The sequence below is a fragment of the Gigantopelta aegis genome, chromosome 7, assembly GCF_016097555.1.
Source record: "Gigantopelta aegis isolate Gae_Host chromosome 7, Gae_host_genome, whole genome shotgun sequence".
NCBI classification, from domain to species: Eukaryota; Metazoa; Mollusca; class Gastropoda; order Neomphalida; family Peltospiridae; genus Gigantopelta; species Gigantopelta aegis.
In genome coordinates this window covers 37,043,506-37,066,672 of record NC_054705.1, presented here as the reverse complement: position 1 = coordinate 37,066,672, position 23,167 = coordinate 37,043,506, and the positions used below count along the sequence as shown (strand labels likewise).

Genomic DNA, 23,167 nt, shown 5'->3' with positions numbered 1-23,167 from the left:
GCTAATCGAAAAGAGTAGCCCATGAAGTGGCGACAGCGGGTTTCCTCTCTCAATATATGTGTGGTCCTTAACCATATGTCTGACACCATATGACCGTAAATAAAATGTGTTGAGTGCATCGTTAAATAAAACCTTTTTTTTTCTTCTTTCCTTGGACAAGCAAAATGTACCTGATTCTTTGTTAACAAAGACATTGATTTTGTTGTCGATACAAGTTACTCCCATAGTCTTGATTAAGCTGAACGTGGTTTGTGTTGGTTTGTCACTGAAACCTGTTCTATATTGAGTTGACATTTAGTTTAACGTTTTGTTGAATTTCCCAAAAAGAAATTAAGAATTTTTTTTTCTCAAGTATATATATGTATTATACTTACAAAAGTATTACATTATTTTTAATTCTGCTTGTTATTTTGATTATTTGTAACCTAATTTGTTCATAAGCTGAATTTAGTTTTTTAAAATAATAATAACAGTGTCTGTGTGTGTGCGCGTGCGTGTGTACCATGGTATGTGCTGTCCTGTCTGTTGGAAAGTGTATGTAAAAGATCCCTTACTGTTAATTAATCATCTAACTTGGTAATATGAAAATGTAGCAACTTTCCTCTGAACACTACATGTCAAAATTACCAATTTGTGGCATCCAGTAGCCGATGATTAATTGATCAATGTGTTCTAGTGGTGTCGTTATACAAAACAAACTTCAACTATAACTTTTAACAAAAAGAAACTGTAACTTTACAAAGGTATATGATAGTAAAGAAACATTCCTTTCCTTCGATTGTTTGGTTCTGAAATGTTATCAGTGTTAAAATTGTGTTTCAGAAGCCAACATCAAAAAGCACTACTGTAGTAAGTATACGTGTAGGATTGTCATGTGGTCTCCCCACCCATTTTGTATTTCCCAGTTCATTTCTCTACATATTTCCTTTGTGATGTTGTCATATTTTTTCCTTTAATCCCTGTTACAAACCTATTAAGCCTATGTATATAAGTTATCTGCATTTGTCTGCATATTTCCTTTGTGATGTTGTCATATGTTTTTCCTTTAATCCCTGTTACAAACCTATCTAGCCTATGTGTATAAGTTATGTTCATTTCTCTATGTATTTCCTTTGTGATGTTGCCATATTTTTTTCCTTTAATCCCTGTTACAAACCTATTTAGCCTATGTGTATAAGTCATGTTCATTTGTCTGCATGTTTCCTTCAATGTACTGTTGTTACCAAACACCTGTGACAGAACTGTATATCCTTTGTATATCCTTTCCCAGTTTGTTTTACCCAGTATAAGTCATCTTCATTTGCCTACGTAGTTCCTTTGTAATATTTTTTCTTTCATTGTACTGTTACCAGTTTACAGTGTTTCTGCCAGAATGACATTTTTGGGTATGGTGCTATGGAATTGAATTCAGTCACAGACAATAGGGGGTATGGGGGGGGGGGGGGGCTCCCCCAGAAAGAAAATGGGTTACGTTTAGGGTTAGGGTTAAGAAAATCATACAGTAATGATAAGAGTAATTAATTTTGTCAAAAGGTTAACTTAAAAAAAAAAAAATCTACAAATGTTTTTGGGTATGGCGCCATACCCATTTTACCCTGTGGCAGAAACCCTGCCAAATATCTGTGACAAAACTTCATGTATATATATATATATCATTGCCCAGTTTGTTTTAGCCAGTTCATTTGTCTACATTTTTCCCTTTGTGATGTTGTCATATATTTGTTCCTTGAATGTACAGATACCAAACAGCTGTGACAAAACTGTATACATGTAGCCTATGTGCATGTGTCATAGTTATGTGTCTACGTATATCCCCTTTGTGATGCTGTTGGGGTTTTGTCCCTTGAATTGTACAGATACCAAACAGCTGCACGACAAAACTATATAGCCTATGTGTCATGTTCTTTTGTTGACATATTTCCTTTGCGATGTTGTCATATTTTTTCCTTTAATGTACAATTACTAGAAAACTGAGATAAAACTATACAAATATTTTGGTTGGTGAGGGGGTGTAATTTGATTTTTGTCTCTGAACATTTCTAAAATGAGGTGATGATATACCATAACACTTTTTCTTTTTTAATTTCTTTGGATTTTTCATTCCCCAGTTGTTAACTGTAAACATACGGTTATAATATTGTGTGAATTTGGTGTCTGGTCTGTAACTCAGTTTTATTAGTTATCCATATTTGAATTATGTCACATTTTCTAATCTATTTATATATACATAAAGCTGGATTGATTCACAACTGGCATTACAATTAACTCAGATGAAATATTAATCCACACCCATTCCCCCAATTTTTTTTACTGACATGAGCAATTACAAAGATTTACAAATTAATATTTCTTACCCTGTATGTGTATTTGAATCATACTTTGTATGTGTATTCAAATCTAATTATTTACACAATTACCTTAGTTTGACACCCAATAGCTGATGCATTTTTTCATGCTGGGGTGTCGTTAAACATTCATTCATTCATTCACAGGAGTGTGGCCAGAAAATGTTTAGCATTACGCACAAACCCTGCTATATTGTGGAAACTTAATTACTAAAAAACGGAAGAGGATATTTTACAGAACAATTACAGACAGCCTTGACCTATTCCTGGATTGTTTTGCAAATTACGCATGTGCGTAATGGACGCTATGCCTTTGATTGATTGATTGATTGATTGATTGATTTTTTCTTTCATTCATTCATTCATTCATTCATTCATTCATTCATTCATATATACAGACCTGTCAACCTTTAGACAAGAGAAAGCAGGAGGTGTGTGTTGAAAAAGCAGGAGATTTTGTCAAAAAGCAGGAGATTTTTAAATTCACACAATTTAACCCAAAATCGCAAGATTTAAAAAAAAACATTATTACAATAAGTTATATGAATACTTTATAATGTCATATATACTTCTTAACCGTAGATCTTGGCATTAAAAAAAAAAAAAAATATTAATTTTTTTTTTTTTTTTTTTTTTTTTTTAAAGTTTAAATATTATTATGATTTAATACATATTTAAAAAAAAAAAAAAAAAATTATCCAAAAATGTTAAGAACATGAACAAGAAATACAAAATTTAATTAGTACATTTACGGTATTACACTTACAGCCTTACAGGTTGCGTTACATTATCATTTGTGGTTAGTGTACCTAAGTACCAAAGACAAATTTATATAAATCTTATAAATTAATATTCAGTTTTTACTATAATGAGGAACGGTGGCGTGGTACTTATTTAAAATCATTATAATGATGCAATAAACATTGTATTTTCATTAATCATAAGTAAAACCTCATTACGGACATCGTGTAAAATATACCGGAATTATACCCATTTCCGTGAGTAACTTTATGTCAATGTCAAACACAACATTTTTTAATTGTACAAAAATAATTTCTTAAAGTGTACCCTTATAACCAACATTTTACTGCACAAACATACAAAATTAACTGACACAAGTATGTTTATACAGCTAATTGGTCTTTTCGTTGTCTTGCTGTGACATGTGATTTTAACATGCATCGTGTGTATCGCTGTCAACTCGGAGTCTGGCAGTTCAGATTCGTCATAGTTGCATTATGTAATCCAGTGGGAAGACATTTTACAATTCAGAGGTGTTATTAGAACTAAATTGGATAGTTTTTTTTTTTTATATGGCAACACTGAATGTCAATACACAGCCTGTTGAATTAGCGGCAACACGCATTGTAGCCATTACGATGACAACAAACATTATAATTACATGTCATTTTATAAACTCCATGTGCTTTTTTAACAATATAAATAGGCTATCCCACAATTTTCACTTCGGCAAAGGTTAAACAGTCGGGACAATTCGGCCTGTTACATTCTCAGAAGCCGAAAGTAGTCGACATTTGCCGAATGAGAAAAAAAGGCAGAGTTACTTCCCTTCTGTTATTTTGACAAAAGAGGATCGATTTTTTTTTATACTTACAAAAATGTCATTTAAAAGGAGAAACTGTCTCCCGCACAGGGGAAAGGAGATTTGATCAAATACCGGGAGACTCCCGCGGAATCCGGGAGGGTTGACAGGTCTGCATATATATGGTAATTCCTCTGTACCTATCCCTCTTTGTGATGTGTAGATATTTTCTTTGTGGTGATGTTTCTTTGTTGCCTGGTACATACTACCAAGCAACAAGGTTTTTGATATAAGGCAGGGACCCTAGCTTGGGATTTTCAGGTGGTACACAGATTTTTTCGGCGATGGAATAAAACGCTATTGGCTGAGCATACACGCATTTACATTATATATATTTTTTGTTTTTAAATTGTAATCTCAGGTGGTACGCAGCTGTGTACCTGCGTATATTAAAGCTAGGCCCCTGTAAGGGATTCAAAAGATAGTGCCTCAGGAGATACACTATTCCTTTAGTTATAAGAAAAGCAATCTATTAACATAAAAGAGGCGAGACGTAGCCCAGTGGTACAGCGCTCACTCGATGTGCGGTCGGTGTGGGATCGATCCCCGTCGGTGGGCTCATTAGGCTATTTCTTGCTTCAGCCAGTGCACCACGACTGGTATATCAAAGGCCATGGTATGTACTACCCTGTCTGTGGGGTGGTGCATATAAAAGATCCCTTGCTGCTAATCGAAAAGAGTAGCCCATGAAGTGGTGACAGTGGGTTTCCTCTCTCAATATCTGTGTGGTCCTTAACTATTTGTCTGACACCATATAACCGTAAATAAAATGTGTTGAGTGCGTCGTTAAATAAAACATTTCTTTCCACCATGACTTATATGGGACATTTAATAAATAATTCCCATATATTAGGAGAAAATTTGAAACCCCCCCCCCCCCCAAACAATAATAATGGTGTGGTCTATGACATATTAAAAGGGGAAAAGTATTTATCTTTGTAAAAATGATGAAACCTTATGGTAAATTGATTTGTCATGTCAAAAAGACATCTAGAATCATTCTACGACTGATGGGACATTTACGCATTTGATTAAAGTAATCGTACAGCATCTCCAAATAATGGCAGCCATAATTTAAAGAGTGCTGGGTTGTCATTGAGCATATATTACTGTCCTTTGACTCGTGTATGCTAACATTGTCTGTAGTGTTGATTGTTGTATTTCAGGCCCCAGCAACGAAAAAACCAGTGAGTATAGGAATGTAACCTCCCTGGGATACTCTTGTAGCAGTATAATGTAATCTCGCTTCGGTATTCTTGTAGCAGTATAATGTAACCTCACTTCGGTATTCTTGTAGCAGTATAATGTAACCTCGCTTCGGTACTCTTGTAGCAGTATAATGTAACCTCGCTTTGGTACTCTTGTAGCAGCATAATGTAACCTCGCTTGGGTACTCTTGTAGCAGTATAATGTAACCTCGCTTCGGTACTCTTGTAGCAGTATAATATAACCTCTCTGGGGTACTCTTGTAGCAGCATAATGTAACCTCACTTCGGTACTCTTGTAGCAGCATAATGTAACCTCGCTTGGGTACTCTTGTAGCAGTATAATGTAACCTCTCTTGTAGCAGTATAATGTAACCTCTCTGGGGTACTCTTGTAGTAGCATAATGTAACCTCACTTCGGTACTCTTGTAGCAGCATAATGTAACCTCGCTTGGGTACTCTTGTAGCAGTATAATGTAACCTTGTTTTGTACTCTGGTAGCAGTATAATGTAACCTCGCTTGGGTACTCTTGTAGCAGTATAATGTAACCTCACTTGGGTACTCTTGTAGCAGTATAATGTAACCTCGCTTGGGTACTCTTGTAGCAGTATAATGTAACCTTGCTTGGGTACTCTTGTAGCAGCATAAAGTAACCTCTTTTAGTGTACAGTTGTAGAAATCTCCTCTGTTGGTGTATTTTTGTAAGAATGCAATGTACATAATCTCTCTCTTGGTGTACTCTTGTAAGAATGCAATGTACATAATCTCTCCTGGTGTACTCTTGTAAGAATGTGCAATGTACATAATCTCTTCTGGTGTACTCTTGTAAGAATGTGCAATGTACATAATCTCTCCTGGTGTACTCTTGTAAGAATGTGCAATGTACATAATCTCTCCTGGTGTACTCTTGTAAGAATGTGCAATGTACATAATCTCTCTTGGTGTACTCTTGTAAGAATGTGCAATGTACATAATCTCTCCTGGTGTACTCTTGTAAGAATGTGCAATGTACATAATCTCTCCTGGTGTACTCTTGTAAGAATGTGCAATGTACATAATCTCTCCTGGTGTACTCTTGTAAGAATGTGCAATGTACATAATCTTTCTCTTGGTGTACTCTTGTAAGAATGCAATGTACATAATCTCTCTCTTGGTGTACTCTTGTAAGAATGTGCAATGTACATAATCTCTCTCTTGGTGTACTCTTGTAAGAATGCAATGTACATAATCTCTCTCTTGGTGTACTCTTGTAAGAATGTGCAATGTACATAATCTCTCTCTTGGTGTACTCTTGTAAGAATGTGCAATGTACATAATCTCTCTCTTGGTGTACTCTTGTAAGAATGTGCAATGTACATAATCTCTCTTGGTGTACTCTTGTAAGAATGCAATGTACATAATCTCTCTCTTGGTGTACTCTTGTAAGAATGTGCAATGTACATAATCTCTCCTGGTGTACTCTTGTAAGAATGTGCAATGTACATAATCTCTCCTGGTGTACTCTTGTAAGAATGTGCAATGTACATAATCTTTCTTGGTGTACTCTGGTAAGAATGTGCAATGTACATAATCTCTCTTGGTGTACTCTTGTAAGAATGCAATGTACATAATCTCTCTTGGTGTACTCTTGTAAGAATGTGCAATGTACATAATCTCTCTTGGTGTACTCTTGTAAGAATGTGCAATGTACATAATCTCTCCTGGTGTACTCTTGTAAGAATGTGCAATGTACATAATCTCTCCTGGTGTACTCTTGTAAGAATGTGCAATGTACATAATCTCTCCTGGTGTACTCTTGTAAGAATGTGCAATGTACATAATCTCTCTCTTGGTGTACTCTTGTAAGAATGCAATGTACATAATCTCTCTCTTGGTGTACTCTTGTAAGAATGTGCAATGTACATAATCTCTCTCTTGGTGTACTCTTGTAAGAATGCAATGTACATAATCTCTCTTGGTGTACTCTTGTAAGAATGCAATGTACATAATCTCTCCTGGTGTACTCTTGTAAGAATGTGCAATGTACATAATCTTTCTTGGTGTACTCTTGTAAGAATGTGCAATGTACATAATCTCTCTTGGTGTACTCTTGTAAGAATGCAATGTACATAATCTCTCCTGGTGTACTCTTGTAAGAATGTGCAATGTACATAATCTCTCTTGGTGTACTCTTGTAAGAATGTGCAATGTACATAATCTCTCCTGGTGTACTCTTGTAAGAATGTGCAATGTACATAATCTCCTGGTGTACTCTTGTAAGAATGTGCAATGTACATAATCTCTCCTGGTGTACTCTTGTAAGAATGTGCAATGTACATAATCTCTCTTGGTGTACTCTTGTAAGAATGTGCAATGTACATAATCTCCTGGTGTACTCTTGTAAGAATGTGCAATGTACATAATCTCTCCTGGTGTACTCTTGTAAGAATGTGCAATGTACATAATCTCCTGGTGTACTCTTGTAAGAATGTGCAATGTACATAATCTCTCTTGGTGTACTCTTGTAAGAATGTGCAATGTACATAATCTCTCCTGGTGTACTCTTGTAAGAATGTGCAATGTACATAATCTCTCGGTGTACTCTTGTAAGAATGTGCAATGTACATAATCTCCTGGTGTACTCTTGTAAGAATGTGCAATGTACATACTCTCTCCTGGTGTACTCTTGTAAGAATGTGCAATGTACATAATCTCCTGGTGTACTCTTGTAAGAATGTGCAATGTACATAATCTCTCTTGGTGTACTCTTGTAAGAATGTGCAATGTACATAATCTCTCCTGGTGTACTCTTGTAAGAATGTGCAATGTACATAATCTCTCCTGGTGTACTCTTGTAAGAATGTGCAATGTACATAATCTCTCCTGGTGTACTCTTGTAAGAATGTGCAATGTACATAATCTCTCCTGGTGTACTCTTGTAAGAATGTGCAATGTACATAATCTCTCCTGGTGTACTCTTGTAAGAATGTGCAATGTACATAATCTCTCCTGGTGTACTCTTGTAAGAATGTGCAATGTACATAATCTCTCCTGGTGTACTCTTGTAAGAATGTGCAATGTACATAATCTCTCTCTTGGTGTACTCTTGTAAGAATGCAATGTACATAATCTCTCTCTTGGTGTACTCTTGTAAGAATGTGCAATGTACATAATCTCTCTCTTGGTGTACTCTTGTAAGAATGTGCAATGTACATAATCTCTCTCTTGGTGTACTCTTGTAAGAATGCAATGTACATAATCTCTCTTGGTGTACTCTTGTAAGAATGTGCAATGTACATAATCTTTCTTGGTGTACTCTTGTAAGAATGTGCAATGTACATAATCTCTCTTGGTGTACTCTTGTAAGAATGCAATGTACATAATCTCTCCTGGTGTACTCTTGTAAGAATGTGCAATGTACATAATCTCTCTTGGTGTACTCTTGTAAGAATGTGCAATGTACATAATCTCTCCTGGTGTACTCTTGTAAGAATGTGCAATGTACATAATCTCCTGGTGTACTCTTGTAAGAATGTGCAATGTACATAATCTCTCCTGGTGTACTCTTGTAAGAATGTGCAATGTACATAATCTCTCTTGGTGTACTCTTGTAAGAATGTGCAATGTACATAATCTCCTGGTGTACTCTTGTAAGAATGTGCAATGTACATAATCTCTCCTGGTGTACTCTTGTAAGAATGTGCAATGTACATAATCTCCTGGTGTACTCTTGTAAGAATGTGCAATGTACATAATCTCTCTTGGTGTACTCTTGTAAGAATGTGCAATGTACATAATCTCTCCTGGTGTACTCTTGTAAGAATGTGCAATGTACATAATCTCTCGGTGTACTCTTGTAAGAATGTGCAATGTACATAATCTCCTGGTGTACTCTTGTAAGAATGTGCAATGTACATACTCTCTCCTGGTGTACTCTTGTAAGAATGTGCAATGTACATAATCTCCTGGTGTACTCTTGTAAGAATGTGCAATGTACATAATCTCTCTTGGTGTACTCTTGTAAGAATGTGCAATGTACATAATCTCTCCTGGTGTACTCTTGTAAGAATGTGCAATGTACATAATCTCTCCTGGTGTACTCTTGTAAGAATGTGCAATGTACATAATCTCTCCTGGTGTACTCTTGTAAGAATGTGCAATGTACATAATCTCTCCTGGTGTACTCTTGTAAGAATGTGCAATGTACATAATCTCTCCTGGTGTACTCTTGTAAGAATGTGCAATGTACATAATCTCTCCTGGTGTACTCTTGTAAGAATGTGCAATGTACATAATCTTTCTCTTGGTGTACTCTTGTAAGAATGCAATGTACATAATCTCTCTCTTGGTGTACTCTTGTAAGAATGTGCCATGTACATAATCTCTCTCTTGGTGTACTCTTGTAAGAATGCAATGTACATAATCTCTCTCTTGGTGTACTCTTGTAAGAATGTGCAATGTACATAATCTCTCTCTTGGTGTACTCTTGTAAGAATGCAAAATGTACATAATCTCTCTCTTGGTGTACTCTTGTAAGAATGTGCAATGTACATAATCTCTCTCTTGGTGTACTCTTGTAAGAATGCAATGTACATAATCTCTCTCTTGGTGTACTCTTGTAAGAATGTGCAATGTACATAATCTCTCCTGGTGTACTCTTGTAAGAATGTGCAATGTACATAATCTTTCTTGGTGTACTCTTGTAAGAATGTGCAATGTACATAATCTCTCTTGGTGTACTCTTGTAAGAATGCAATGTACATAATCTCTCTTGGTGTACTCTTGTAAGAATGTGCAATGTACATAATCTCTCTTGGTGTACTCTTGTAAGAATGTGCAATGTACATAATCTCTCCTGGTGTACTCTTGTAAGAATGTGCAATGTACATAATCTCTCCTGGTGTACTCTTGTAAGAATGTGCAATGTACATAATCTCTCCTGGTGTACTCTTGTAAGAATGTGCAATGTACATAATCTCTCTCTTGGTGTACTCTTGTAAGAATGCAATGTACATACTCTCTCTCTTGGTGTACTCTTGTAAGAATGTGCAATGTACATAATCTCTCTCTTGGTGTACTCTTGTAAGAATGCAATGTACATAATCTCTCTTGGTGTACTCTTGTAAGAATGCAATGTACATAATCTCTCCTGGTGTACTCTTGTAAGAATGTGCAATGTACATAATCTTTCTTGGTGTACTCTTGTAAGAATGTGCAATGTACATAATCTCTCTTGGTGTACTCTTGTAAGAATGCAATGTACATAATCTCTCCTGGTGTACTCTTGTAAGAATGTGCAATGTACATAATCTCTCTTGGTGTACTCTTGTAAGAATGTGCAATGTACATAATCTCTCCTGGTGTACTCTTGTAAGAATGTGCAATGTACATAATCTCCTGGTGTACTCTTGTAAGAATGTGCAATGTACATAATCTCTCCTGGTGTACTCTTGTAAGAATGTGCAATGTACATAATCTCTCTTGGTGTACTCTTGTAAGAATGTGCAATGTACATAATCTCCTGGTGTACTCTTGTAAGAATGTGCAATGTACATAATCTCTCCTGGTGTACTCTTGTAAGAATGTGCAATGTACATAATCTCCTGGTGTACTCTTGTAAGAATGTGCAATGTACATAATCTCTCTTGGTGTACTCTTGTAAGAATGTGCAATGTACATAATCTCTCCTGGTGTACTCTTGTAAGAATGTGCAATGTACATAATCTCTCTTGGTGTACTCTTGTAAGAATGTGCAATGTACATAATCTCCTGGTGTACTCTTGTAAGAATGTGCAATGTACATAATCTCTCCTGGTGTACTCTTGTAAGAATGTGCAATGTACATAATCTCCTGGTGTACTCTTGTAAGAATGTGCAATGTACATAATCTCTCTTGGTGTACTCTTGTAAGAATGTGCAATGTACATAATCTCTCCTGGTGTACTCTTGTAAGAATGTGCAATGTACATAATCTCTCTTGGTGTACTCTTGTAAGAATGTGCAATGTACATAATCTCCTGGTGTACTCTTGTAAGAATGTGCAATGTACATAATCTCTCCTGGTGTACTCTTGTAAGAATGTGCAATGTACATAATCTCCTGGTGTACTCTTGTAAGAATGTGCAATGTACATAATCTCTCTTGGTGTACTCTTGTAAGAATGTGCAATGTACATAATCTCCTGGTGTACTCTTGTAAGAATGTGCAATGTACATAATCTCTCCTGGTGCACTCTTGTAAGAATGTGCAGTGTAACTTAGTGCACTCTTGTAAGAATGTGCAGTGTAACTTAGTGCACTCTTGTAAGAATGTGCAGTGTAACTTAGTGTACTCTTGTGGGAATGTGTAGTGTGACCTAGTGTACTCTTGTAAGAATGTGCAGCGTAACCTAGTGTACTCTTGTAAGAATGTGCAATGTACTCATGTAACAATGCAATATAACCTCTCCCTGTGTACTCTTGTAGCAATGTAATATAACCTATTGTACTCTTATAGCAATGTAATGTAACCTCTTCTAGTGTACTGCTGTAGGAATGTAATATAACCTCTTCTAATATATTCTTGTAGGAAAGTAATATAACCTCACCTAGCGTACTCCTGTAGGAATGTCATATAACCTCTCCTAGCATACTCCTGTAGGAATGTCATATAACCTCTCCTATTGTATTCTTGTAGGAATGTAATATAACCTCTCCTAGTGTATTCTTATAGGAATGTAATATAACCTCTCCTAGTGTACTCCTGTAGGAATGTCATATATCCTCTCCTAGTGTATTCTTATAGGAATGTCATATAACCTCTACTAGCGTACTCCTGTAGGAATGTCATATAACCTCTCCTAGTGTATTCTTATAGGAATGTCATATAACCTCTCCTAGTGTATTCTTATAGGAATGTCATATAACCTCTCCTAGTGTATTCTTGTAGGAATGTAATATAACCTCTCCTAGCGTACTCCTGTAGGAATGTCATATAACCTCTCCTAGTGTATTCTTGTAGGAATGTCATATAACCTCTCCTAGTGTATTCTTGTAGGAATGTAATATAACCTCTCCTAGCATACTCCTGTAGGAATGTAATATAACCTCTCCTATTGTACTCCTGTAGGAATGTCATATAACCTCTCCTAGTGTATTCTTATAGGAATGTCATATAACCTCTCCTAGTGTATTCTTATAGGAATGTCATATAACCTCTTCTAGTGTATTCTTGTAGGAATGTAATATAACCTCTCCTAGCATACTCCTGTAGGAATGTAATATAACCTCTCCTAGCATACTCCTGTAGGAATGTAATATAACCTCTCCTAGTGTATTCTTATAGGAATGTAATATAACCTCTCCTAGTGTATTTCTGTAGGAATGTAATATAACCTCTCCTATTGTATTCTTGTAGGAATGTAATATAACCTCTCCTATTGTACTCTTGTAGGAATGTAATATTGTAGGAATGTAATATAACTTCTAGTGTACTCCTTGTAGGAATGTAATATAACTTCTAGTGTACTCCTGTAGGAATGTAATATAACCTCTTGTAACTTAAGCCATTTTCCATTGGCCGATGCTAGACATTTTGGGGATGTGTGTGTGTGAGGTACATGTAGGTGTGCTGTTTTGATGTTTTGGTGGGTTTGTTGTTTATGTTTTTGGAAGACTGCATCTGAGAAAGACTATCACTTTTTTTACATACTCTGACTGCTACCTCCTGAATTGTTCTTTTTTTCTTTTTTTGGACAAATAATCATAAATATTGTATATAATGGGGTTATATTTCCTTACAGCACTCAGAAACATGTGCAGGCGTACTGAAAAACACCCCTGTGTATTATTACATTTTAAAACATAATGGCTTTAATTGCATTTCAGACGACAACAAAAACTACCGTAAGTATGGGACTGTGTAGATATTCCCAAATGTTTGTAGTTTGTAGTTTGTAAATCCTGGTGTTTTTATATCCCATATATCATCCCTGCTGCTTATAGCTTGATGTGTATATTTGTTACATGACTTCTGTGATATCATCGGGGTGGGACATATTATATGTTGTGTAGCCCAGTGGTAAAGCACTCGCCTGATGCACTGTCCCATTTAGGAAGGATGCCCATCAGTGGAGCCATTGGGCTGTTTCTCGTTCCAGCCAGTACACCATGACTGGTATATTAAAGGCATGTTCTGTCTTGTGTGTGAGATGGTGTATAGAAAAGATTGCTTGCTACTAATGGAAAAATGTAGCTGGTTTTCTCCCTAAGACTACACGTCAAAATTACCAAATGTTTGACATCCAATAGCCGATGATTAATAAATCAGTGTGCTCTAGTGGTGTCGTTAAACAAACAAAAAAGGGCTCACCCTGATCGTTGCCAAATTAGCCAATTGCTAATTTCCATTTAAAATGGCTACAACATTTAGTCTTTGGCTAATAACATTTTCTTTAAATTAACCACTTTTGAATAATTTTCAACAAAAATACTTTACATACACATGCACATGTATCTGAAAATTGGCTAAATAAAAATTTGTTCCAAACTGGAACAAAACCCTGTAAAAAAAATTATATTTGCTATTTTTACATTTATTTGTTACAAATACAGTTATAATCTAGAAATGGGGCTCTATCGGATAATCGGTTATACCGGTTATTAGCATACATTTGACACGCACCGAGGCTATGCAAATAAGTGGATTTGACTGTAACTACAAATTAATTGATCTTATACATAATCTGTACATAAATAACTCGGGGAAATCTTGAATTTATCATTTGCTTGCATGCCATATAAACAGTAGCAATCAGTAATAACATTAGATTCCTGGCTTTTGAAATCGCAGAATCCTGAACATCTGGCAAGTTGTCTGTTGGCAGATAGGCAGGGCTGTCAGAAACAGATGAGTTGCACAAAGACAGCAAACTTCTTGGCAATATCCTACTGGCGAAATGTTATGGAGCTTGCTTCCCAACTAGCCTAGTTCCCCTAGGCATACAGGTGTCCATTTTTGTAAAGGGTGGGGGGGGGGGGGTCAGACTGATTTTTGCCCGAATTAAAAAACAAAAAAGAGCCTGAATCTGGATGACAATGTTTGTTTATTTTAGCAATACTACCACTGCTATTTGGGATTGCAAACAAATCATTACGCATTTAAAAAACATGAATTGCTACTAATATTGTGAGTAGAATGGTGGAAATACATGGTAAAAACATTTCAGGCCAGCTTATTGGGGCCCCAGTCTTATGTGGTGTAGGACACTTCTGTTTGAACTAGTTATCCTCCAGTAGTCTGCAGTGCCTCAGTCTTTTATGACTTGGTGCACTTTTTTTTAATATGCATTCTCTTAACTGCTTTTCTGTTGTGTACTGTATGTTTTATTGGGGAAATTGGGTTAGCTCTGTTCATTATTTGCTGTACTTTTTTTGTTCTCTCATTCCAACCAGTGTTGTATGATGTATCAGCATGTCTTGTCTGTGGGAAAATTATTCCAGACTACATCCTTGTTAGGGACGGGACGTAGCCCAGTGGTATAGCGCTCGCCTGATGTGCGGCCGGTTTGGTATCGATCCCATCAGTGGACCCATTGGGCTATTTCTCATTCCAGCCAGTGCACCACGACTGGTATTTAAAGGCTGTGGTATGTGCTATCCTGTCAGTGGGATATAAAAGACCCCTTGCTATTTATGTAAAAAATGTAACGGGTTTCATCTCTAAAACTATATGTAAAAATGACCATATGTTTGACATCCAATAGCCGATGATTAATAAATCAATGTGCTCTAGTGGTGTTGTTACACAAAACAACCTTTAACATTCTTGCTATTTGCTGGTTAACCCTTGAATGCTGGGATGTTGTTGGGGGTTTTCATAATTTTCATTTGTCATGAACTAAAAATATGTATTTTTTAATGTATGCGTTTGCTTGCATGTGCATGCGTGTGTGTGTGTGTGTGTGTGTTTGTGTGTGTGCGTGTGTGTGTGCATGTGTGTGTACAAGAGTGTGTGCGTGCATGTATGTGTGTACAAGAGTGTGTGTGCGTGTGTGTGTACAAGTGTGTGTGTGTGCACGTGTGTGCGCGCGTGTGTGTGTGCATGTGTGTGTGTACAAGAGTGTGTGTGTATGTGTGTGTGTACAAGAGTGTGTGTGTGTGTGCGAGTGTGTGTGCGTGCGTGCGTGCGTGTGTGTGTGTGTGCATGTGTGTATATTATTCTTATCAGTATTATTAATTATTATTACCTGTATTAATATTATGTTTTATTATTATTACCTATCATGTATTATTATTATTATTACATGTATTATTAGTCATCATTCTTCTATAATTATTATTACTATAATGATTGTATTATTATTTCGTGTATTATTTATCAGAATTCTTCTGTGATTCAGGCCTTCTAGATTATGGTAGCCCCATTCCCATGGCTAGTAACATTCCATGTTGGGCTAGTAAATTACTACTGCCATGTCAGACGGCTAGTGAAAAACAAAGAAATTGTCAAATGTTGCATTTAAGTTTATTTGGTAAATATGAATATCCCACCCCCACCCCCAAATTTAAGGGTTTTTAAGCTCTATTTCCTTCTTTAGGTAACATATCCGATTATTCCTATTAGTAAAATTGTATTTAAATTAAAGTAGGGCTAGTGAATTTTTAATTGTGGCTACTAAAGTTTTAAAAGCACTGATCCCATGGCTAGTGGATTTTTGTAAAAATTCTAGAAGCCCAGTGTGATTATTATTACTATGGTATTAGTGTTATTATAAATGTGGTTTTCATTTATTGTCTCATCTCTTTTCAGGGCCGGCGCTAAGCACCCGTTATCACCAATAGGACAGATATCACACAAGAGCAAATCAAATTATCATCTCAGCTCAAAAGACAGTGTCACAAAACATTGCAGCAGTCGGAATTCGAACGTTCCCGCTAAGTTCTGTCACAACTGTGGAACGCAGTACTACGTTACCACGGCAAAGTTCTGTTGTGAATGTGGAATTAGTCGAATTGGAATATCCTGAAACCTATATAGTTTTATGATTTTTTAAAATTATTATTATTTTGATGATTTAAAAAAAAAAAAAATTTAAGATTTGTTAAAAAAAAATAAAAAACTGAAGATATGTAATTATTTATTAAGAATTTTTTGTCATTTATTAAGATTTTTTTTGTTATGTAGCAAGATTTTTTTGGGGTTTGTTTTTAAATTCAGATTTGTTCTTGATATTTATTTTAGATTTAGTAGAGATTATTTTGTTTTCCTGTAAAGGAACAACTAAAAGTGAATATCTAACCATAGCTACCAGTGTCCATTTTGGATACTGCATGGTATTCTAAAAGAAATCATTTGTAATTCTTAGGTTTCTTATCAAATATATTGTAAAAACGTAATGAAATTTGTATAGGTTAAAATAGATATTTAATTTGTTCACCTTGTTATAGATTGATAGTGAGCATACAGTTGACCGTTTCACCGAATAGGTCCATGTTTTATAGAACTCAAAGACTCAAAATTGATCAATTTTCTTAATGTCATTAAGTTAGAATTATAGTTTGAGCATTGAAATCTTTAGACTATAAAGGCTGGAATTATATTTTTAGCCTTGAAATATCCAGATTGTAAAGGGTTTTTTAAGTATGGGACAAGAGCTCATTTGTTCATGTTAATTATTTCAACCAATGTCAGAATATTTCAACGATGAATTTGAAATTAACGTCATTCGGTTGGAGTTATATTTTGATATCTCTAGATTGTAAAGGTTGGAATTATATTTTGAGATCTCTAGATTGTAAAGGTTGGAATTATATTTTGAGATCTCTAGATTGTAAAGTTTTTTAAGTATGGACCAAAGCCTCGTTTGTTCAAATGTTAGTTATTTCAACCAATGTTGGAGGAAATTTCAACCGTGAATGTGAAATTAATCACATTTAGTTGGAATTATATTTTGAGTCTTGAAATCTCTAGATTATAAAGGTTGAAATTATATTTTGAGTCTAGAAATCTCTAGATTGTAACGGTTGGAATTATATTTTGAGATCTCTAGATTGTAAAGTTATTTAAGTATGGGCCAAGGGCTCATTTGTTCAAATGTTATTTCAACCAATATCAGAGGAAATTTCAGCCGTGAATTTGAAATTTATGTCATTCATTTGGAATTATATTGTGAGCCTTGAGATCTCTAGATTGTAAAGTTTTTTAAGTATGGACCAAAGGCTCATTTGTTCATGTTAGTTATTTCAACCAATGTCAGGAAATTTCAGCCATGAATTTGAAATTAACGTCATTCAATTGGTATTATATTTTGAGTCTTGAAATCTCTTGAAAAGGTTGGAATTATATTTTGAGATCTCTAGATTGTAAAGCTATTTAAGTATGGGCCAAGGGCTCATTTGTTCACGTTAGTTATTTCGACCAATGTCAGAGAAAATTTCAGCCGTGAATTTGAAATTTATGTCATTCATTTGAAATTATATTGTGAACCTTGAGATATATACATGTAGATTGTAAAGTTTTTAAAATATGAACCAAAGGCTCATTTGTTCATTTTAGTTATTTATACCAATGTCCGAGAGGAAATTTCTACTGAATTTAAAATCATGCAAATATCAATTGAGGAGAAATATTAAAACTTTCACCTATCAGCATCTTACGGTATTCATAATAAAGCAAACTGAATTTTTATTTTTTTAGCACTTTGCTAAGAAAATTTAAATAAAACCTTTTTCGCTAATCTTTTGCTGGATTAAACTTGTTTCAAACAGCTTAGGTTAGCGTAACCATGGTCAGAAAAATCTTGGATGGCTTAACCATATTTAAAAAATATTTGGGTAGCTTTTACTTATGTTAAAATTGTTTTTAAATGTGTTAGTTTAACTTTGAAAAACCTGGGTAGCTTACACATTTTTTTTTTAATTTGAGGTAGCTTAAGAAAACTTCTAAGAAGCTTAACCATTTTTTTAAATATCTGAAAAGGCTTAAGAAGCTTAACCATGCTTTGAAAAATCTGAAGTAACTTACTGATGTTTTTAAAGATGTTTGGGTAGCTTAACAAAACTATAAAAAGTCTGCGAACTTTCAATAATTTTATCTTATTTTCAACATAGTTACTTCATCTGATTGCATTTCATGGGATATGGTAAACCTTAATACCTAAAATGGCCTTTTCTGATTTAATTTATTATGTTTGTTTTTTTGTTTTTGTTTTTACATAGATATATAAGATATACAATTCTGTTTTTAATAAGGCTATGGATTTCCCCCGGTCTGCTGTTGATAATGATAGTCTGTCCTATAAAAAAAACCCCAGCAGTCTGTAAATCACTGTGTTTGTCAAGACGTATCTATGCACGAATTTCTAGAATATGTATAGTGTATACATGTAGTGTTAGTCTGCTCATTCTTGTGTCCTGTGTGCCTGTTTGTTGTGTGACTGTATTGTAACTCTCAGGACTATCGGCCAATATTTGTAACTTTTAAATTAAAAAAAAAAATTGGGGGTGGAGGAATTTTTGCATTTAAATTTTTTAAATACTAGAGAAAAAGGGTATGTGTATTTATTTTAAGGTCAGGAATAAATGGGTTTTTTTAAGGGGTGGGAGAGGGGCATTATCAGTTTTATAAGAAAACTGATGAATGGGATTTAATTTGTCCATAAGACTAGAGCCAAGGGGGTGCTTGGATTTATTTCAAGGTCAGAAATATTTGGCCATATTTTTAAAGGAGTTGAGGAGGGAGGGGGCATTTTCTTTTCTTTTTGTTTTGTTTAAACTGATGATGGGAATTTAATTTGTCCATAAGACTGGAGCAAAGGGGTGCTTGGATTTATTTCAAGGTCGCTCCAGGTCAGAGGGTTTAATCTAGTTAAATTGAGGCCAATGGGCTTATTAAGCCTTTTAAAGTTTGGGCTGAAGTCTTTCATAATGTCTTGAGATGACATGGCAACACTATACAAATTACAGATTTATGTTTAGACTCCAAAGTTTTAAAAGCACAGAGCAGGATTTCTACCAATAAACTTTAATCGAAAGACAACATATTATCAATGACATGTTAACATTTTTTTGATATTTTGTAAAAAAAAAAACCCAAGCCCTATGGATTTTACATTCTGTTTTTTTAAATAAAATTAATACTAGCTCTGTGGATTTTAAGGTCTATTTTTTTGTTTGTTATAAACACTATCCCTATGGATTTTACACTTTTTTTTATATATATAAAATGAATACTAGCTCTATGGATTTTAAGTTCTATTTTTTTAAATAAACACTATCCCTGTGGATTTTACATTCTATTTATATATTGTGATATTAAATGTTTTTCATTTAACTTGTGATGCATTGAGATCACATCAGACTGCTGTTCATAACTATGCACATTTCAATCTCACTGGATAAGAAATGAGATTAAAGTTTGCGGTATGCGGGTTTCGAAATTATCATTTGCCTGATCGCCCGACCATTATTGGCCAAGGACAACTGAATTTTACAAAGGTAGTCCATTTACAAAGGTAGTCCATTGAGTGACCATCAATTTTGGAAAAATGACCATCTTTTTCAACATTAATAACATGAAACCATGCCCATTATTGGCCAAGGACAACTGCATTTTACAAAGGTAGTCCATTTACAAAGGTAGTCCATTGAGTGACCATCAATTTTGGAAAAACGACCATCTTTTTCAACATTAATAACATATGAAACCATGCCAAAAACTGCCTCCAAACTTTATATACTCAATACAGGAGATCACAAATTAATAAATTATTAAAGTAATATAAATAAAAGTTAGTGTCCTTGTTTCTTTCTTTTTAACGAGGACAAGGAAGTAATTTAATGAGCTTCATCAGAAACAGCTGTTGTAGCGCCTCACTTGAGTGCCGTTTCCGACTTGTGCCAGCTCCATTGCCCAAGACAGTAGTACTTTTTACTCTTGGACATAATATTTATGTTGTAGTGGGTTTCCTCTCTAAGACTATATGTCAAAATTACCAAATGTTTGACATCCAATAGCTGATGATTAATGAATCAATGTGCTCTAGTGGTGTCGTTAAACAGAACAAACTTTGAACTTTTATTATTTATGTAATATGTGTAAATTCCTCCTCATTTGGGAGAGTACTAGAAAATATTGAACAGGCATCCATTTCACTCATAATAAGGAAAGCTCTTTTCAGATCAGTTCATTTCAATAATTTATTTTTCACATATCAGTCATAAATATCATTAACATGAATATATACATTTAATGAAATGTGTGTCCAATAATCATTCAATCTGGTTTACTTTCCGTTTTTGTCCCGAAGGCTTATAAATGACCTATCATAATACATGTAATTCAAATTTTACCTGCCCCATCTGTTAGATATTATTTCCACGGTAACAGTGCCAGTCCAGTGAGATATTTTATCACATAGTTGCTTTTATTAGTTTATATTTATAATAATATTATATATTATTGGTGTATGTTGGGTGTGTATTTAGGTTAAACAAGCATTGTTAAAGTTCATAGTCTATAAGGAAAACAGGTGTTGTTACATTTCATAGTCTAGCAAACATAGGATATTCATTTCTTCAAATATACTTCAGCGTTTTACTTATGTGGTTATTCTTTTGAGTGTAGTGTGGTTATCGACAGCAAATACACGTACCGAGGTAACGCAATCTTGAACTTGTCTCATTTATATCCCGTGATTATTTATTTCTGTCAAGTATAATATTGACATGGTCTATGATTATTTATTAATATTTATTATATCGAGCATAATGTTTAAATATTCTATGAATATTTATTTCCGTAAAAGTGTAATATAGAAATTTTCCATGAATGTTTGTTCCATACAGCACACTGGTGAAATTCGTAAATATTTCTCTCTCAATGTGTAAAGTTGAAAAGTTCCACGAATATTTGTTTCCGTAGAGTTGTAATGTCAACAGTTGAACTTTTCACTTGTTGAAGATGGAAGTCACTGCTTCATGTAATTCTGTTTTAATCTTCATAACCATCGATAACCAAATCTATGGTTCGTTTAATGGTTTAATTTTGTTTGTTTAATGGTTTTTATTTTTATTTTATTAAATGTTGTAAAGTTACATATATTCAAATTTCATATTCGTTTTTGTTTTAATCACTCTTTTGTTCCATTTTTATATTAAAATTCTTCCACAAGGCAACAGAAGTATGTGCGAGGACATTAAAAACTGTGTTTATCAGTTTTGTATTTTATTTAAAAAAATGTTTCTCGTCTGTGACGAAACACAATAGTATTGATACTTCTTTTTTTTGCATTTCTAGAAGTCTGCATTATGCATTTACAATCTTTTCTCAAAACTGTTAGTGCTAGACCCATTCAAGAGTTATAGATTACAATCGCCATGGTTACAGGAACAGAACTGACTACTGCTCAAATAGTAAAGATTGTACTAACAAAACATACAATGTACATGTATTTTGTGTCATCATGCCCTTTTTTTTAATGAGAATATTCAACCAGTGATTGCAGTTTGAAGAAATGAATATGCTAATTATGTGTACATTAAATTGGAGACTGTCTGAGAATGCAAGAATTAAAATATTGAAACTGTTAAAATTTTAGTGTTAGCCAGATTTATTTTGATTTTTTTTTCTTCTAGATTACTGGACAATTATTTAGAAAACAATTAAGTTAATTCAATCAAGGTGTAATATTCTGTGACCTTGGAATAAGATATCATTTTATATGTTGAGAGTATTTTATATGTTTAAAAATTCTAAATATATCGCCAGGTACAATATATGAGGTTGTATTGCATATTCATAATCATGTTAAATGGATTAGTTTAGTTTATGTGTAAATTTGATTTCTTCATACATGTAAGAGTTGATATTCAGCCACAAAGAAATTATGAAACACTGAAAGCTTTTTGTCTTTTCTTTTTTTGGGTGGGGGGGGGGGGAATGGGGGGTGTATTTTATCAAAATATTTGCAACCTTCTCGTCTGTATTTCAAACCGTTAAAAAGGCAATAACTTGTAGGAATTTCAAGGAAAATGGACCGAAATGTTTCGACAGTTTGAAACCATTTTCCAAGTTTCCCAAGAATGTATGGGAAGATTTACTTACATTAATCAAATAATCGACGGGAATCTTATCTATGTTGACATGAATTATTTCCGTATTTTAAATTGCTTAAATTAAAATACATGTAGTATTGGATTTTTGAAATAAACTGTTTTAGCACATACAGCAATTTTGGAATTTTCCCCAAGAAGACTCAAGTCTTATTCATGTTTTAAATAGTTTTTTCTATTTATGAATGTTTTAAAAATTATATGTATTAGCACTTGTTCGCCAGCAAGTCTTGGATCATGTCAATATTTTAAATTGATTTTTCTAGTTTAGGACAGTCATGGATATTTTAACACAAACTGTTATGACATATGTCACAGTTCTGGCATTCTCTGACAGTCAGGTTTGCATATTTATTATTATTATTACTATTATTATCTTTACTACACTTCTCTCCGTCCAGATCGCTTTTTGTAAGCAGTGATAGATCTCATTTATGTTGCCATAATAATCTCTAGCCAGACCACAATAAACTGGTATATAGTGAAATGTGTTTTTGTTTTCCTGTATATAGAGGTGGGACAGCGCAGTCGCCTGATGTGCGGATGGTCTAGGATCAATCCCCATCGGTGGGCCTGTTGAGCTATTTTTTGTTTCAGCCAGTGCACCATTATTGGTACATAAAAGGCTGTGGGATGGTGAATATAAAATATCCCTTGCTAATAAAAAAAATGTAGTAGGAAACTCTCTAAGACTATGTCAAAATTACCAAATGTTTGACATCCAATTAATAAATCAATGTGCTCTAGTGGTGTCGTTAAACAAAACATGTAACCTGTATACTAAAAAAGAAATACAAATACTTATTTAAAATTATTCAGTTTGAATCTCATTAGTAGTAAGAGATCTTTTATATTCATTTCCCAGACAGGACAGCACATACCACAGCTTTTTGACACACCACTTAAAAACTTTACCCAAACTTTCCTGACCCCATTACTGCCAG

At 34.4% G+C, this 23,167-nt stretch overlaps 1 protein-coding gene across 15 annotated transcripts in view; it reads left to right on the top strand.

Moving 5' to 3' along the window:
• The window catches only part of LOC121377360 (zinc finger C2HC domain-containing protein 1B-like), a 56,667-nt gene extending 33,957 nt beyond the window's left edge, over positions 1-22,710 (top strand). For 5 of the 15 annotated variants that reach the window (XM_041505324.1, XM_041505330.1, XM_041505326.1 and 2 more), the window contains one exon: positions 15,922-22,710. In XM_041505324.1, coding sequence (XP_041361258.1) covers positions 15,922-16,138 — 217 coding nt within the window. In that variant the 3' untranslated portion in view covers positions 16,139-22,710. Of the gene's footprint in view, positions 1-822; positions 850-5,114; positions 5,136-12,998; positions 13,017-15,921 lie in introns of all 15 variants that reach the window. The other 10 variants (XM_041505334.1, XM_041505332.1, XM_041505331.1 and 7 more) reach the window with 5 other exon arrangements.
• The last annotated feature ends 457 nt before the right edge of the window (positions 22,711-23,167 follow it).